Genomic DNA, 18,474 nt, shown 5'->3' with positions numbered 1-18,474 from the left:
GTTCACAAGTTCAACAAGACTAATCTTTTCCCAGGGTGAGGAGTTCATACATTGAAATGAGTTTACTTTTTTGCCCCCAAACAGAAACTAGTCACCCCAGTCATAGATTAGTGAATGGCACCACAGTCACACTGGTGACATGTGATTTAGTCACAAAACATGAACCTGAAGGAGAAGTGAATAATTTGTTCACAAAAAAACTAGATCTTTATAGTTAATCCAAAAAGAAAGGGGAAACTTGAATAGATTTCAAAAACAGAGGGTATAAAATTATACCTGTATATGCATCCTACGCATAGAGGAATTAGAAAAATGCTTCTAGACCTCGTGGAGTGCTCCACTTGGCAGCAGGTATATTTGCCCTTTGCAACCCAGCAAGCATTACACAAAAGCTTGCATGTGCTTGTGTGTTTGAGACGGTCGCATGTATCCCAGCCTGTCCTCAGGTTGTGTAGTGGAAGATGACTTTGGACTTCTAACCCTCCTGTCACCATCTTCTGAGTGCTGGGAGTGACAGTATGTTTCACCAGCCTGTTTTATACAGTGCTGGGGATGGACCCCAGGGCTGCCTGCAAGCCAGGCAAGTGTTCTACCAACTTGTGTTTTAATTAAAAGCAACCACCTTCCAGATACTCAAGCCCCTTCTGGGTTGCCACTTCTGTCTATTGGTCCTTAGGAGGCTGGCTGACCACTTACATCTATGGAGCAGCCCAGCAAGGAACCACGCTTCAAGGCCTTCTCCAGAATATCATAGAAGTCCTCTGGCGCTTCTCGGATTTGGAAGGTCTCAGCCACACCCCCAGTGAAGTCTTCCATGGCCTCCATGGTGCTGCCCCCTTTCAGTGCCTCATAACTACCATTAAGCCTACAAAGATGGAGGAGAAGATTGGTTGAGGGGATGGAGGGACAGGAAGAGGGTTTTCTCAGCCCACAGAGCACAAGCCAGACTCTATGAGGAAGGGGAGTGGTACTGGCAAGCTGAGCAACTGAGGCCGATACCTCATGGGAATTGGTGTCCGAACATCACTCCTCTTGTCTTCCTGGTAAACGTGTTTTTATGTTTAAACTGCTCAATTTTTTTGTTTTCATGCCTCAGCCTCCAATATGCTGAGATTTGTAGTTGGAGTTTTCTTTGGGCTGCCAACCAGCTCCCAAATAAAGACATGGAGACTTATTATTAATTATGAATGCTCGGCCTTAGCTTAGGCTTGTCCCACTAACTCTTTTAACTTAATCTAACCATTTACATTTTGCCTCAGGGCTTTTTACCTTTCTTTCATTCTGTATGTCCTACTTTCCTGCTTCCTCTGTGTCTGGCTGTCTGGCCCCTGGCGTCTCCCTGACGTCTCTTTTCTTTCTTCCTTGAGCCTAAATTTCTTCTACTTCTCTACCTGCCCAGAAGTTCTGTCTATATCTCCACCCTTGCTGTTGGCTGTTCAGCTTTTTATTAGACCAATCAGATGCCTTAGGCAGGCAAGGTAAAACAGCAACACATCTTTACATAGTTAAACAAATGCAGCATATCTTTACATAGTTAAACTAATATTTTGCAACAGAGATTATTTTTTATTGTTGTTTTTTGAGACAAGCTCTGACTCCATAGACCAGGTGGGCCTCAAACTCATAGCAATCCTTCTGTCTCAGATCCCCCAGTTCAAGTGCTACAGTTCAAGACTGTAGGAATAAGTTGCCACATTCAGCTTCTAATTGAAAAAGATAATTAAGACACAGCATTGCTATATATCCCTGGCTAGCCTGAAACTTGCTATGCAGGCCAACTTGGGCTCAAACTTATGGTGATTCTCCTGCCTCAGTTTCCCCAGAACTTGGGTTGAAGGTATTCATCACCATGCCCAATTTCTTCTTGAAATTTTTTCATGTGTGACTGTACGTGAGTAGATATGGTGTATATGCACATTTGTGTATGGATGCATATGCCTGTGTGCATACACAGAGGCTGGGCGGGGGGGGGGGGGGGAACCTTGAGTGCCCTGTCTATCACTCTCCTCCTTATTCCCTTGAGACAGGGTCTTTCACTGAACCTGGAGCTATGATAATGGCCAGCAAACCCCAGAAATCTTCCTGTTTCTGCTCCCTACAGCACTGGGGTTATGGCCATTCACAACCAAGTCTAGTCTTTGTATTTGTGTGTATAACCTATGTATATACATACAGACACTTCTCATCATGGCCTCTGATGGGAGCATCATAAGTCTACCCTTTGCTCCAGTTCCCTCCATCAGCATATGCTACAGGCCCTTCTACTGGTGGGTAATCTTGCCCTCCAACAGCTGACATCTGGCTTTTCTCTACCTGTCCTCCATCTCACCAATTGCTCAGTCACTGTATGGACCACTGCATCAGGATCATTTGTCTGTGCCGTATGAGATGTGACCTTATCTACCAGAGTTTAGTGCCTTAATCTCTTGGACATGTGTTTCTGGGGTGAGTGAGGCATCTACTATCTTCCCCCACTCAATCGAGGTTCATTTCATGCATTTGTGATGTGATTTGGACCTTTGAGTCACAGGCTGGAACTAGAGGTCTGAGGGAATTGGGACCATCTGGCTAGGGATTAGAAATGGATGCACCGACTCCACATATCTGAAGTTCCTGGACTGGTTCAGTCACAGAGACAGGAAGTGGACGGTGCCAACGTGGGCTGGGAGGAGAGGAACAGGAGTCTCAGTGTCTGCCAGGGACTGGGGTTTTAGCTTTGCAAGGTGAACAGTTCTGAGGATGGGTGTGTGGTGGTCACATGACAAATATGTGTGTTAATGCCATGGAACTATGCTCTCAAAATACTAAAATGGTAAATTTTATGTCATGAACATTTCATAACAATTTTTAAAAGGAAGGAAGGAAAGGAGCACTTTTGCTGTCTTTCCACGTATGTGGTTTAAAGCCACACACCTGAGCTGTGGCAAATCCTGGTATGAGACCTGAAGAACCATTGTCCCACGTGGGCACAGCCAAGGGCCCTCTTTCCTCCTAGTGCCTCTCCTGCCAACATTCCCAAGACCAGATCAGTGATTCAGGGAGATGGAGGAGACATGAGGCCACCATGCTTGAGGCTGGAAATGTCTAGGCCATGGCATGAAAATGGCCTAGTGGTCCAAGTCCCTGACAGGGAGCAACCACTCTTCCCTAGCAACTGCCTCCCCGTTTCTCCACCAAACATCCCTGTGAGGGGATGCACACAGGCTTCCAGGAGCAGGAGGAGGGAGCCCCACTCACTTGGCATAGGCTTTCTCCAGCAGTGCGCTCCAGAACTCATTGTGGTCAGCAGAGTGGAGGAAGACCAGGCGGTCCCGGAAGGTGGGCAGGCGGTCATCGATCACGACATCCAGCCACTCACTGTGCTGCCAGAACTAGCGCCCAGGGCAAGACAGGTGACAAAGAGGAGTCACGTGGAAGTGTGGCCCAGTGGTAAATGCTTACCCCATGGTTCTTCTCTCTGAGCAAACTGCCCTTGAGCCCCAAGGAAAATCTTATCTGGTGCCATGGCAGGACCACATGGATGTCATGGCAAGGCCATCTGGGCATCATAGAAGGGTAAGCCATGTGTCCCTGCAGGGCTACCTGGCTTTGTCCACTCAGCCATATATTGGGCCTTCATCTGCCATCAAAATCAATCCCAGATCTATGTCACAGTAGACACACCTGTGCTCTGAGCTGACACATCTTCTCCATAGGACTCCCGGTTAGGTGGGCAGGGGAGAGTGGTGTGTGAGCTCAGCTCTGTTCACACACAGCCCAGTCTCCATGTACACTCCCTCCTTGTTTTGGCCTTTCACTATCCCACATTTTCCAACCCACAAAGTTCCCCCTTGGTTCATAGATGGAGCCCCAATATGAATGTGTATGGACTTGGTTTTCCTACGTGCCATGCATGTGGAAGTGAGGAGCATATGGGTAATGCCCCTGAGAGTCTGTTTGAGTGTATACATGTGTGAACATATGAATTTATGGGCATGAGTACCTACATACACGCATATATTTGTGAACATGAATGTGAGTGTTTATGTGCGTGCATGAGGTGTGTGTTCATGTACATGCACTTGTGAGTTAACACACATGTGTACACACTTAAATGTGCATTGTGTGGGTGTCCTAGTTAGCATCAGCTGTCAACTTGATATACCTTAGAGTCATCTAAGAGCATTTCAGTTGAGGAATTGCCCAGATCCAGTTGGCCTGTGGTCATGTCTGAGAGATTGTCTTAACTGATAACTGATGTAGGAGAGCTCAGCCCACTGTGGGTGGCACCACCCTCAGCGGATAGTCCTGCCCTGTATAAGAATGCTGGCATGAACTAGTGGGCAAACTGTAAGTAGCACTGCTTGAGTTCCTGCCCTGACTTCCCTCAGTGATGAACTGTGACCTAAAAGTGTAAGCTGAATAAACCTTTTCCTCCTCTAGGTTACTTTCCATTGAAGTGTTTTATCACAGAGACAGAAAGAAGCTGGAACAGTGGGTGAGAACATGTATGAATGTGTGTGGGACAGAATGTGTATATGTGAATATGTGGGTGAATGTATATGTATGTGCACCTGTGTGAGTGTGCATATATGTGAATTAGTATGTCTATGTGAGTGTACTGTGTATGAGCCCATAGGTGTGATAATATGAGAATGTGCATTGCCTACATATATAGAAGAATGTGTGTGTTTGCACAGGCATGTGAGTGTATGTGTGTGTTTATGAATATAGGTATGCGTGCACACACGTGTGAGTATATACACATATGAACATGTGTTCATACATTGTGCTCATCTGTGTATTACATGTGTTTACCCAGGTGGAGAGAGATAGGCAGACGAAGCGAGAGGACAACAGGAATCAGGCCCCTGGGACAAGCCTTCCATGCAGCTGTCATACAAGCTCATGGCTCAGAGGGCCGTGTTCCTCAGTTTTATGTTTGAAAGCCTCCAGCATCTCCCCATCTGCACTTCCTCTGCTTATGAGAAGTGCCCTGGCTCCCCAGGGGAGCATCCATGTTTCCCTGTGGATACTATATGCCTCTCCTTTCCTGCCGCCTGCTGCCTCTGGAAATCCTCCCAGAAGATTCCCACGTGCTTTGGCACCATGACTCATGCACACTGTCACACAGCTCCAGAGATGTCAACAGTATCTCCTGTACCAGTATCTCCTGGGCCTCCTCCCCAACAAACAGACCCAGGGGCTCAGATCTCCCTTACCTGGAAGTGGAATATCCCGGCATAGCCAGAGCCAAAGCTTTGGTCCTGGGGAACGACCCTGGCCAGTGCTTTCTGATTGAGGGTCAGGGAGGCAATGGCCGCCAGGAGCCAGCAGTCTCCTGCAGAGCGGAGGTCACACAGGTGTCATACTTTCTGCAGCTGATTCTTAGCAATCAAGAAAAGGCAATGCCAGAGGGGTGTGGAGACATGTTTCTGCTTTGCTGAAAACAGTGGAGTGACAGCAAATACCTCTGTCCCCTCTGCCTGTCCGGCCCGCTCTGCTGCCCTGCTCTGTGGTTGCCTCCTGGACACTGTGGCAGTATTTGCTGACTAGTTTCAGACACAGGGATCTGTTGCCTCTCATCTTCATAAGGTCCCAGAGGACCAGGGCGTATGATGCATCCCAGTAGCTCCAGGGTACTGGGTAGGGAAAGGGTTTCGGAAACACCCAGTGCTGCCTGCTGCAATCCCGAGCAATCCTGAGCATTGCCTCTCCTAGATCAGGCTTGGTTCAGCTACGAGCAGCAGCAGCTCCAAGGAGGCTCCTTTGCCTTCCTCCCTTCCTTCCTTCCTTCATTTACCTCCCTCCCTCCCTCCCTCCCTTCCCCTTCCTTCATTTCCCTCCCTCCCTCCCTCCCTCCCTCCCTCCCTCCCTCCCTCCCTCCCTCCCTCCCTTCCTTCTTTCCTTCTTTTTTTCCTTCCTGGTCTTTTCTGACAGGGTCTCATTCTATAGACCAGGCTGGGCTGGACCCAGTAGTAGCCTAGGCTGGTCTTGAACTTATAGCAATCTTCTATCCATCCATCAACCCATCCATCTGTCATCCATCTATCCATCTATCACCCATCCATCCATATATCATTTATACATCATTTACTCATCTATCACTTATCCACATGTCTATCCATTATCCATCCATCTGCCATTCATCTACCCATCCATCCATCTACTATCCATCCATCACTAATCTACCCATGTATTGTATACCCACCCACCTGATCTATCTATCAATTGTACTATCTACCATCTGTCAATCAGATATCATATCTGTACATCTATTTATGTATCATCTGTTGACTTTTTTATGGTCTACCCATCTATCTTCCTATCATCTATCTATGGTGATATTTTATTTGTACTGAAATGTGATTTTATTTGTATGTTAATAAATAAAGTTGCCTGGGGGTCAGAGCTAATAGTAAGCCATAGTGGGGCTGGGCATTCGTGGTGCATGCCTTTAATCCCAGCACTTGGTAGGCAGAGCTAGGTAGATCTCTGTGTGGTCAAGGATACAGCCAGCATTGGAGACACACGCCTTTAATCTCAATACCAACCATAGAAGACCTGGAGGTCTGTACAGACAAGCAGTGACGAGGCGGTCATGTGGTTGGGTTTACAACCAATGAGAAGGCAAAACAGAAAGTCTATATAATGACAAACACACAGGAAGTAGTCTCTCTTGGCTGAAGAGGATCACTGAAGCAGGAAGGGTAAGGCTCTTAGCTCTGACCTCTTAGGCTTTTATTTTTACATTGGCTCTGTGTTTCTTATTTAATAAGACGGTTACTTCTACATTTATCTGTATTATCAATCATATTTACCTATTATCTACCATCTATCATCTATTTGTTATCCATCATTTATCATATATCTACTTATTATATATTGACTATTTTATAGTCTGTCTATCTATATTATCTGTCTTCAATCTACCATCTAGATATCATTTATCTATCTATTGTCTATTATCTGTTTTCAATCTATTATCTACACATCTATATTCTATCCATCTTTCTTCCTTCATTTCTTTCTTTCTTTCTTTCTTTCTTTCTTTCTTTCTTTCTTTCTTTCTTTCTTTCTTTCTTTCTTTCTTTCTTTCTCAATCTGTTTACTGTCATCAGTTTGGGCAGCTGGCTTTGGGATTCTGTGTGAAGACAGCTCAGGGTCTCATTGAGATTCCAGATGATCTGTTCTAACCACCAGGATCACAGTGACAGCCTGGGCTCTGACTAGCTCAATCTACACAAGCCATGCTTCCTTCTTTAGCAGATTCTACGGTGTGTTTGTTTTTCAAAGATTCAGTAAGTCTTTACCAGTTTCACACTAACTCCTGGTGTACTGGACTGATTTAGCTGATGTGAGGTCTACCAGGGTCCTTTGTAGGAGTCAGATGGTGTGAGCATGAACACAACTGTGGTTTAATGGCTAGAAGTGTGGTTTCTGTAGCTGAAATGCCTTTGCATTCTGACTGCCCATCTGTCACTTATGACCTTGGACATACTGTTTAGTTCCCTTGCCTCAGTTTCCTCATATGCAGCTGTGGGGAGGTGTCTGGGAAGAGGAATAGAAGTGTGAAATCTTAGGGAGAGTATCTAGCAGGTGAATAGGTTCATGGTGTAGGCATCAGTGGGCTGTGAAACCATGAGCCACCTGTGAGGAGCCGAAGGGTTGGGAGCCTCTGAATCAGGTGCTGCTTTTAGGGGAGGCTCATCTTTCTAGGACCTTCTGGACAGGCCCAGAGCCCAAGTACGATGGTACCAGAAAAGCAGGGGTGCCAGAGTTGGGGAGGCCACTGGATCCTTGCAGGGAAGGCAGCTGAGGACTAGGGAGGGAGTGGACAGGGTGGCGGCCCTGTTCTGCCCAGCCCTGTCCCTGATCCTCAGGGTCCTGAGGCATCTGACGCTGTGGCACTTGTCATCCCCTCCCCTCTACTTACCCAGTTCCCCTTGGCAGATGTCAGTTCTGGTGGCTCCTCCAAGAATGAATTCCGGGTTTTCCACAATTTCCTGGAGGAGTGAGTATCTTAGGGACAGGCCCAGAGCCCAGCAGCCATAGGAGAGAGAAAGGCAGCCCCCGCCCCTCAGGGAGGAAAGATTCTCATGGAAGGCCAAGAGCAGGCAAAAGCTGCCAGGGAGTCATGCTCTGACCTTCCTGGGCTCGGCTTAGTCCATCCACAGCTCAGCCCAGGGGAGCGCCTGGCCCCAGCACTTCCCTCTACAGAAACTCACACCATATCTAACAGGGGAGCGGGCTGTCAGCCACGTACCAAGCCTCAGCATTCCAGGCACAGGCTGGTTTTATGTAGTCCCTTACCATGAGAACTCTCAGCTTTGGGCCTTTGAACTCGATATAAACATGAAAAAGTAAAAACAATTATATAAAATACGTGGGGTTTTTTTGAGACTCATTATGTAGCTTTAGCTGTCCTGGAACTTGCTATGAAGACCAGGCTGGCCTTGAACTCACAGAGATCCTCCTACCTCTGCCTCCCAGATGTTAGAATTAAAGGCGTGCACCACCACATCCATCTGAAATGTGCATATATGAAAAAGGGTTTGAAGTTTCTTAAGAATGAAGTCCTCTGACATGAAGCACGGGATTGCAGTCCCCTGGTTACTCTGCAACAGCGCAGCAGGGCTCTGAGGACCCCTGGCTTGGCTGAGGTAACAAATAGCTCCAGTGGGAGCCTTTTCTGACCAGCTGTTTCTCCACTGTGCTGAGGATGGATCCCAGGGTTTCAGCATGCTAAGCTAGTGCCCTACCACTGATCTACATTTTTATTTATTTTTTATTTTGAGAAACATTTCACTAAGCTGCCCAAGCTGGTGTTGCGCTCCCCAGTCTAGTCCAGGCCAGCCTTGAACTTGGGATCCTTCTGTCTGAGTTGGCTGGTAGCTGGGATCATCTCACTTCTTCATAGCAGTCACTGGGGTCACCTACCCCATAGGCTGCTGTCCTTGGGCAGAGCCACACCACTGCTGCCTGCTGTCCGTCACACTTATTCTTTCCTCCCTCAGAAACCCAAGCCCTGCGATTTAGGAACACTGTTTCTGGGCAGGGAGAATTGGAGAATCGGTGCTATTTCCTGGAATAAATCTGCTGCCATTCAGTGTGCCTCAACTTGTCCTACAGGTCTTGATTTCTTTCTCTTCCTTCTCCAATCCCATTCCCTTTCTCCTCCCTCCCTCCCTCCCTCCCTCCCTCCCTCCCTCCCTCCCTCCCTCCCTCCCTCCCTCCCTCCCTCCCTCCCTTTCCTCTTCATTTCCTTTGGATTTTTGAGACAGGGCCTCACTATGTATCCTAGCCTGGCCTTGAACTTGATCTTCCTGCTTCAGCTCTCTTCTGCCTTTCTGAGTGTCAGGCTCTGTCCCTGACTCTTCAGTCCAGCACAAGTGAGAGAGAGAAAGTCCATGTGATCTCTGAGAGAGACATCCGTCAGCTGTCAGGGCAGGGCTGGAGAGCCTAGGGGACCAGGAGGCTGAGGTGCACAGAGACCTAAGCATCTGCAGGAGGCGTTCCTGTGGAGGTCTAGAAGAGGACAAGCATAGCCTGAGGCTTAGAAGGATGCTCTGGACACAGAGCAGGACTCACTTAAACTGGATCAGGGTGACACCAGAAAGGAACAGGATTGATAAAGCTAGAGCTGAGGAGGGGCCAGGCCTGGGACAGAAAGTCCCAGGAGTCTCTAACTTGATACTTGGGGTAGTTCCAGCTGCAACTTCTCCTCCTAGCAGTCCAAGCTGTCTGCTTCCTTGCTGGGCTCGTATCCCGGGGAGATGGTGGGAGTTGGGGGTCTACTAAGGCCAAATGCTGAAGTGAAAGCTGGTAGCTTTCCATGAGGCCCCCTGGATGTGGCAGTCTTGGGAGTGTAGTCTCCCAGGTCACCTACCCAGGAAGGGCTGTGTGCCTTTATTTGTTTCTAGAGTGTCCATGTGACCTTAGGGGGAGGGTTCTGGGGACAGGCTGTGCTGCTGGCTGTGCCAGAAGCCCAGGCCTGGCAGAGGAAGGACGCGGGAGGCCAGCTTCTCCCCGAGACCCTGCACAACCTTTTGTACCGGCCCTCGGCCCCAGCAGCCTTGGAGTCTGTCCACTAACTGACAGCATCCACCGTGCCCAGGGCAGACGACGGTGAGGCAGCAGACGGCGTCTCCATCTTTGTGCCTCAGGGTGTCTGTGTGGCCTTCTCCGTAGAGCAAGGCACACTGTTGTCCTCATCCAAGCAGAAGTCTGTTTATTACCCAGCCTGGTATGTCCCCTCCCACCCTTGCCCACCCCCAGGTTCCTTTCTCCCCCCCCCCCCCCCCCCCCCCCCCGCTCTAGTCCACTCAGCGCTTCCAGCCCCAGGCCGCCTGAGGGTGAGTCTAAGGGCCTCTGATGTCACACCTCTCATGTCACACTGGTTTCGTGTTCCCTTGCCCCAAACACAGCTGTGTTTGACAAGAAGGAGGGTCACTCTGTCCCCATAAAGTGGCTTGGCACATGCTATTGAGATGTGTCCTGTATGAGATGTGCATTTAGTCACAGGCTGAGCTTGAGGCAGCTCAGGGCCTCTCTGTACCCTGCCCTGCACCAGGCCCTACACTTCCACCTTGGCGTGACAAGAGGAAACTCGGGGTTTACCACGTCTGTAGGGCTGAATGCAGAGAACAGGCTCCCTGACTAGGAAACAGATGAGTGTTTTCAGGGACAATATGTAGAGAAGGGACAGTCTGGGTGACACTCACAGGGGAGGCAGATCCAGTTCTGAAAGAGTCCACAGGATGGGCTGTGGAAAGGAGACTGGAGACCGAATGTGATGAACATAGTGCTGTGGATATCGGTCTCTATGCTGTAAATGTGTTGGTCTGATTGGTTAATAAATAAAGTGCTGATTGGCCAGTAGCCAGGCAGGAAGTATAGGCGGGACACACAGAGAGAAGAATTTTGGGAACAGGAAGGCTGAGTCAGGAGTTGCCAGCCAGACACAGAGAAGTAAGATGTAAAGATAACGGTAAGCCATGAGTCAACATGGCAAGGTATAGATTTATAGAAATGGGTTAATTTAAGATGTAAGATCTAGCTAGCAAGAAGCCTGAGCCATTAGGCCATACAGTTTGTAAGTAATATAAGCCTCTGTGTGTTTATTTGGGTCTGAGCGGCTGCAGGAGCTGGGTGAACACAGGAAAATTGCAGCTACAATGCAGACATGGCTTGGCCCCAGCCTCAGCCAGGGAAGGGCAGAAGAGCCCAAATTTGGGGCATCTTTGCAAGCGGTATGTGGCAGGCACCATGGAGGTTGTGCTTCAGTGCCTTGCCCTGCAGATCAAAGCTTCCCAGTGTTGGGCAACTCTGGATGGATATCAGTGGTACAGGTGACAGTCCCTAGGGCTGTGGGCTGAGACTCAGAGTCTCCATGGCTTTTAGTGGTCACCCACTCCAGGAGGAGAGACAAAAGCCTTCAGGCTCTAGACCAGTGGTTCTCAACCTTCCTAATGCTGTGAACCTTTAATACAGGTTCATCATGTTGTGGTGATCCCCAACCCTAAAATTATTTTCGTTGCGACTTCAAAACCATAATTTTGCTGCTGTTGTGAATTATAATATAAATATCTGATATGCAGGACATCTGACATGGGACCCCTGTGGAAGGATCATTTGACCCAAAGGGGTTGTGACCCATAGGTTGAGAATAGCTGTTCTAGTGGAACAATGTTAGTGGGGGTACAAGGCTGGGATTCCCAACCACTTGGATGTTAGTGTAGGTGTGAGGCTGGGCCTCCTGAGTGAGTCAAGCATGGTCAAAGAGCAAGTCCTAGAGGAGCAGGATGGCCTCAGCAGGGAGGCTGAGAGGGGAGAGAGTACAGACTGTGAGGAGGAACAAGAGCCAGGGCACGCTGAGAGTGGAGGAGCCAGCATCTGGGAACACCCCAGAGCCCTGCTGGCTTGCCAAACCTATACACCAAGCCTTTCGCTACACCCAGAGGTCCCTAGGTCAGACTCCCACGCATTGCAGAGATGTAGAGCCAACGTCTACAGCGTATTTGTGCATGTAGGTACACACAGAAATTCACATGCACAGGACACATGCAAATACGTATGTGTGCACACAGACACAGTGTACAGACTCTTGCACACATGCATGAACACAGAGCTACATATGCACACCACACACAAATACACATGTGCACCATGTGTGCACAGGCATGCAGAACTTACTTGCAAATATACATTTGTGTGCACAAGATATACACACACACACACACACACACACACACACACACATATATATATACACACACACCCCCATGTGTCAAGAGTGTGGCTATTGAGGTCTGTGGCTCCAGTAAGTCTGCTCCCAGAAGTTTCTAAAGCAAGAACTTCCAACCTTTCCTCATTACACAACACAGGAAACATGGATGTGTGTGGCGTCCTGAGATGGAAGGGAAAGCTGCCTAGGGCCAAGTGTGACTATCCTGGGAAAGTGACCAGGCCAAGCTGCGACTATCCTGGGAGGAGGCATCAACTTCTCAAGAACAGTTTCCCAAGATCTTGATTACCAGCAATTCCCAGGACTGAAGAACTGCACCTGCAGCCCATGGCCCAGGCAGCTGCCCACTGCTGGATGATATGCATCCATAATCCAGGCAGCTGTTCACCGCTGGATGACATGCAGCCATAGTCCGGGCAGCTGCCCACCGCTGGATGGCATGCACACACAGCCTGGGAAGTTACCCAGCACTGGATGACATGCATCCATAGTCCGGGCAGCTGTCCACCACTGGATGACATGCACACACAGCCTGGCAAGTTGCCCAGCACTGGATGACATGCATCCATAGTCCGAGCAGCTGTGCACTACTGGATGACATGCACACACAGCCTGAGCAGCAGCCATGTACCCATTTATTCTTGTGGAAGGGCTGGAAACAAGCCCAAGAAGACTCGAGGGTTACCAAAGTGCCACCAGAGGTCACTTCTCTGTGTCTTAGGACCCGTACTTTTGCACATTAGAAATGTCCATTTTTTTTTCCATAGCAGAGAGCAGTCTACTTATCCACCGCATGGCCCAAGTATCTACCTTTCATGCTATTGGCCACACGCAGAGAACCAAACTAACTTTCAAGTGCCCAGAGAGAAATCCTGGGAACCTTCAGTATGTCCTGCTAGGACCGCTTAATGTTCTTTGCTGTTCCCTACACACAAGACACCAAAATAGGACTCATTACTGAATCCTACCATGAGGACCATTGCCTCACTGATGGAGGCCAGTACCATCTGTGTACACAGACACATATGCATGCATGTGAATACACATGTACATGCAGATGTACATACAAATACCCATACGTGTATACAACACATATACAATCCAAAACAAACATGTATGTGTGTACACACACTTCTAAACTGCACATTGTCCAGGACAGGAAATAGCAGTAAGTACTGGTTAATTTTTATCAACTTGATACAAGCTAGAGTCATTGTGGAAGAGCGAACTTCAATTGAGGAATTGCCTCTACCAATTTAGACCATAGGCAAATCTGTGGGGGGCATTTTCTTGATTAATAATTGATATGGGAGGGTCAAGGTCATTATGATAGGTGTCCCCCTGGGCAGGTGGTCTTGGGTTGTGTAAGAAAAGTAACTGAGCAAGCCATGGGGAGCAAACCAGTAAGCAGTGCTCCCCGCATGATCTCTGCTTCAGTTCCTGCCTCCAGGTTCCTGTCTTGAGTCCCTGCTCTGACTTCCATTCGTGATGGATGATAAGTTGTCAGGTAAGTAAACCCTTTCCTCCTCAGGTTGCTTCTGGTCCTGGTGTTTGTAGCAGCAGCAGAAAGCAAACTGAGACAACCTCACTGCTTTATGAATAACGCCCCTGAGGAGCCCTGATGCCTTTCTTGTGCAGCCTTTTTCTAAAGTTAGACACGTCATGTATTTAGCACATCCACATTACTTTAATGATGTGCAATAGGAGGAGGTGGCTATGGTAAGCAAGATGAGATCTGATGGCTGGCGGGGTGGTGCAGTAGGTAGAGACACTTGCCTATAGGCCCGAGGACCTGGGTTTGACCCCCCAGATCCCATAAGGCAGCAAGGAAAACAGGCTCCCAAGAGTTGTCCCCTGACTTCCACACGTGTGCTATGGCATCTTTGAGCCCACATACAGCATAAAGAAAAGAAGGTCTGGTGAGAAGGCCCAGCAGGAAAAGGCACTTGCTGCCAAGGCCGACGGCCTGAAGTTGATCCCTGGGACCCACATAGTGGAAGGAGAGAACCTGTTTCTGAAATTGTCTTCTGACCTTCACTCATGTGCACACACCACACACACACACACACACACACACACACACACACACACACACACACACACACACGTAAACACAAGTAAATGCAATAAAAATGAATAAACAAAAAAATGAATAAACAAAATTTCAAGATGAGGATCTGAGCAACCGGTGATGGAGAGGCACATGGCAACCCTAACAGCGAGAACATGTTGATTACAAAGGACACCTGTGTGCTGGCCCAGGTGAGGAGGCAGTGGGGGCACTGCCCCTCCCTACACACACAATATCTGTTCCCACCCGAGGGTGCAGCACCATGGCCCTGGGTCACAGGGAGGGGGCCCTGACTAATCAGGTGTTGCAAATATTGACCTTGTGTCCTGAGCACCAGCTGGTGCCTCCTAGGGACATTGGAGATGGAATGGCACTCACCGGCTTTGTCTCTCTGGGAGTGGAGTGTGTTGCTTTGGAAAAGGAGCCCTGCTTTACCTAGGGTCCAGGCATCCCATACTTGCTGAGAGCTTGTACTAACATCCACCTGTGCCCATAGTGCATCCTAAGTTCTGGGCCCAAAGTCTCAGAGCAGGGTTGGCTTTTTCCTAGTGCATCACACACATCTCAGTTGACCCCGCTCACCCTGGCTAGCTTGCCTTTGTGTTCTGATGGACTGAGTCACCAGAGAGCCGTCCTTGGGCTACAGCTCTGATCCTGCTCACAGGTCATAGATGAGGCCTTCTCTCTCTATGTCCCTAGACTCAGTGGGACTCAGAGCTGGAGGCCAAAAGGTTGTGGCCAGATACCATGGGGACCAGCCGAAGGTACATCCAGCCAGCACATTACCAGAAAGCTTCCCACAAAAGATGGAAAGTGGTCTTAACAAGTGACTGGCTCTTTTCCACCCCCTTCAGGGTCTCTCTCTGTGTCTCTCTCTCTCTCTTTCTCTCTCTCTGTCTCTCTGTCTCTCCCTCTCCCTCTCTCTCTCTGTCTCTGTCTCCCCCCTCCCTCCCTCTCTCCCTCTCCCCCTCTCTCCCTCTCTCCCTCTCTCTCCTTCCCTCTCCTTATCCCTATCCCTCCCCGCTCCTCTCTCAGGTTCTCCTCCTCCACCTCATCCTACTCACCCCTGGCCGTTTCCACACAAAGGGGACCTGGGGCCTCTCACTGTAGAACAGGGAGCCGTTGCTGGCAGGGAAGTCAGCATCCTCAAACAAGGTTCTGGACTGCAGGCAGCCCTGCCTCAGCTGCTCAAAGCTCTGACCGGAGGAGTGGACAGTCCGGGCATCCTTGGGGACTGGGTGTGGCTGGGGTCTCAGAGACTGATGCAGGTAAGGCATGACTGCTTCTCCACAGCCAGGTGGAGGGAGAAGATGTGAGAGGCAAGGCGAGAGTAGGCAGCAAGGAGGAACAGCCAGAGGCCCTCGCTCTGGCCTCCACCCACTTGCTGGGCACCACCCTGTGAAATGAAATAGGGCCCTCCCGAATGGCAAATACCGAGTGAGACCTCTGCCTGTTCAGAGTTCTGAGGAACCATAGGCACCTCAGGAGCATGGCTGGCTGAGCAGAGGGAGAAGGTACCTTATTGGTGGAAGTATTAAGGCAACTCCACGTAGTTAAAAGGGAGGTTTATTTTGTGGGGTAACTTACAAGTAAAGGGATAGGTTACAGGGTCCGGGAAAGGTGAAGCACAGTCCAGTGGTGTTTTCTGGAGAACTCTGCTTGATCCTATCTCCAGCATCCAGGATCCAGGAACCAAGAGAGCTGACACATCCGGATCTCGGCCCACCTCATAGGTGTACAGTAGCCTCAATGGGGGTGGTACTTCCAGGGCAAAGCTGGAACAGCTCCCCACTACAGTACCTTTTTGATGCACTGAGGAGTGCCCGAAGGGCAGGCAGCTTCCTAGGGAAGGACAGCAAGCAGCCAAATCGGTTCTGGAGGTGGCTGGGGGGGGGGGGTGTCTAGAGTCAGGCAGAGAGTGGCAGAGCTCTGTGGTTGGAGGGAACTGGGCGAATCACAATGTACACTGCAGGCAGATGGACCCTTGTGAAGACAACCCCATCCTGACTCACATCAGGGCTCAGCAGTCTCTTGTGTGGCAGGCAGACCTTCCTAAAGTATGTTTGGATCCCAGCCACTTGACGGTCACAACGATGAGGTTACATCCCCACCACGCCTTCCCTACAAGGCTGGGGAATTGGCTCAGGTGGGGGAGTGCTTACTGTACACTCAGGAGGACTCGAGTTTGAGCCCCTAGGAGCTCCATAAAAAAAGCTGAGCACAGTGGCATCCACCCATAATCCCAGCACTGAGAAAGAGGAGATAGGTGGGTCTCTTGGGGCTAGCTCCAGGCAATGAGAGACACTGTCTCCAAAAAACAAGGTTAGTCCAGCGGTGGTGGCACACGCCTTTAATCCCAGCACTCAGGAGGCAGAGGCAGGTGGATCTCTGTGAGTTCCAAGCCAGCCTGGCTTACAGAGTGAGTTCCAGGATAGCCAAGGCTATTACAGAGAAATCCTGTCTCTAATAAGAACAAAACAAAAACAACCAACAAACAAAAAAGAACAAGGTATGAGGGCTGTAGAGATGGCTCAGTGGTTAAGAGTACTGACTGCTCTTCCAGAGGTCCTGAGTTCAATTCCCAGCACCCACACGATAGCTCACAACTGTCTGTGAATCCAGTTCTAGGTAATCCAGTCCCTTCTTCTGGCTTCTGTAAGCACTGCACACACATGATGATATATATATATATATATATACATGCAAGCAAACCACTCGTACAGATAAGGAAATAACAACCACAACAACAAGGTGTATGGCTTCAGAGGAGTACGCACTCTCTCCAAAAGCATGAGGTCCTGGTGGTTTGGCCCCGAGGCAAGTGAGCGCAAAGGATGGCTATAAATCTCCCCTCCAGACCTTACCCTCACAATGTCTCTCATCACATTAAACTCTCCATCAGGAGCTTGCAGGCTCTCAGTGGCTTGAGCAAAGCTTCCAGGCATCTTAGAAGTAGACCCAGGCATTGTCTGGCACAGCCTCTCTTCCCGGAGCAGGAAAAGGGTACCTGAGCAGCTAGCAGAGTCTGTGACAGGGTTTCCAGGTCTATGGCAGCCACTGGGAAATGCCAACTGGGTGGTTGGCTGAGATGAAGATGATCCCCAACTTCATAGTGCCCTCAAGGGACCTCATCAAACTAATTTACAAGACCTAGGGTTGAGACTATGGTTCCACCGACAGTACATGGTTGGCATGCAGGAGGCCCTGCGTTTGATTTTCGACACCATAGAAACAGGCATGGTGGTACATGATTGTAAAGCCAGCACCTGGGTGAAGGGCAGGAGCAGCGGAAGTCCAAAGTTACATAGCCTGGGTTACAGACCCTGGAGAAAGTGGGGAGGGGAGGAAGGAAGGAACGAGGAAAAAGAAATTGTATAATTTCTCCCCACCTGAACTTCAGGGTCAAGTTCCCCAGAACAAGGCCAGTCCCCCAGAAGCTTTGTTTCCACACACCAGCGATGACATTTTGATGTGCCTTAATGAGTTCTAGCAAATGAGACAGGATTCAGGGTGCAGGTAGGTGAAAATATATTGCCGAGCATGAAGATGTGCCTCACAGCCAAGGGTTGTCAGTGGGATTTCCTTCTGTGGGAATACAGTTTCATGCCGTGTGCCAACAGTATCATATGGAAACAGGGTGGTACAATAGGGTGAGGCAGGAGTAGGGCAAGGAGGTGGTCACCGAACTCTCTGCTGGAGCCCAGAGATGTGTAATGACACAGCATATGGGGGTGGCAGCATCCCACTGTGGGGGGGACTGAGCCTTTGGGTTCAGAGGACAGACGTGAGCTCATGGTGTTGGACCGGGGAGATCAGGAGACAGGTATTGTGGCTGTAAAGAGGAGGTGGGTGTCCTGAATGGGATTGCACACTGACTGGGAAAGCAGCCTTGGGAAAGTAGCTCCCTGGGAGGGCTTGAACAGAAGTTTGAACAGAAAAACTCACTTCTGGTGGTGGTGTAGATGTGGGAGTCATGAGAGCAGCCGACCAACAGGGGGCGCTGTTGGAACTAGACTTGAACTCAAGCCCAGCTCCCTGGCTGGAAACTTCCACAGCATTAGGTAAGGCTCTGGTTACCAGGGAACCAGATAATGCAGGAGCCTGGCTGCAAAGAACCACCCAGCAGAAAGGAGCCCATCACTCACAAGACTTCACCCAGAGGCAAGGCAAGCTTCCC

At 49.5% G+C, this 18,474-nt stretch overlaps 1 protein-coding gene across 1 annotated transcript in view; it reads right to left on the bottom strand.

Annotated features, from left to right (window-relative positions):
• The window catches only part of Capn9 (calpain 9), a 37,668-nt gene extending 22,029 nt beyond the window's left edge, over positions 1-15,639 (bottom strand). Inside the window, exons 1-5 of the mRNA XM_076572319.1 lie at positions 15,362-15,639; positions 7,916-7,985; positions 5,202-5,320; positions 3,238-3,371; positions 697-865 (exon numbers count right to left, since the gene is read on the bottom strand). Coding sequence (XP_076428434.1) covers positions 697-865; positions 3,238-3,371; positions 5,202-5,320; positions 7,916-7,985; positions 15,362-15,574 — 705 coding nt within the window. The 5' untranslated portion in view covers positions 15,575-15,639. The remainder of the gene's footprint in view (positions 1-696; positions 866-3,237; positions 3,372-5,201; positions 5,321-7,915; positions 7,986-15,361) is intronic.
• Positions 15,640-18,474: the final 2,835 nt, after the last annotated feature.

The sequence above is a fragment of the Peromyscus maniculatus genome, chromosome 5 (assembly GCF_049852395.1).
Source record: "Peromyscus maniculatus bairdii isolate BWxNUB_F1_BW_parent chromosome 5, HU_Pman_BW_mat_3.1, whole genome shotgun sequence".
Taxonomy (NCBI): Eukaryota; Metazoa; Chordata; class Mammalia; order Rodentia; family Cricetidae; genus Peromyscus; species Peromyscus maniculatus.
Note: the sequence above shows the minus strand (reverse complement) of the source record. Positions and strands in the feature narration are given on the sequence as shown.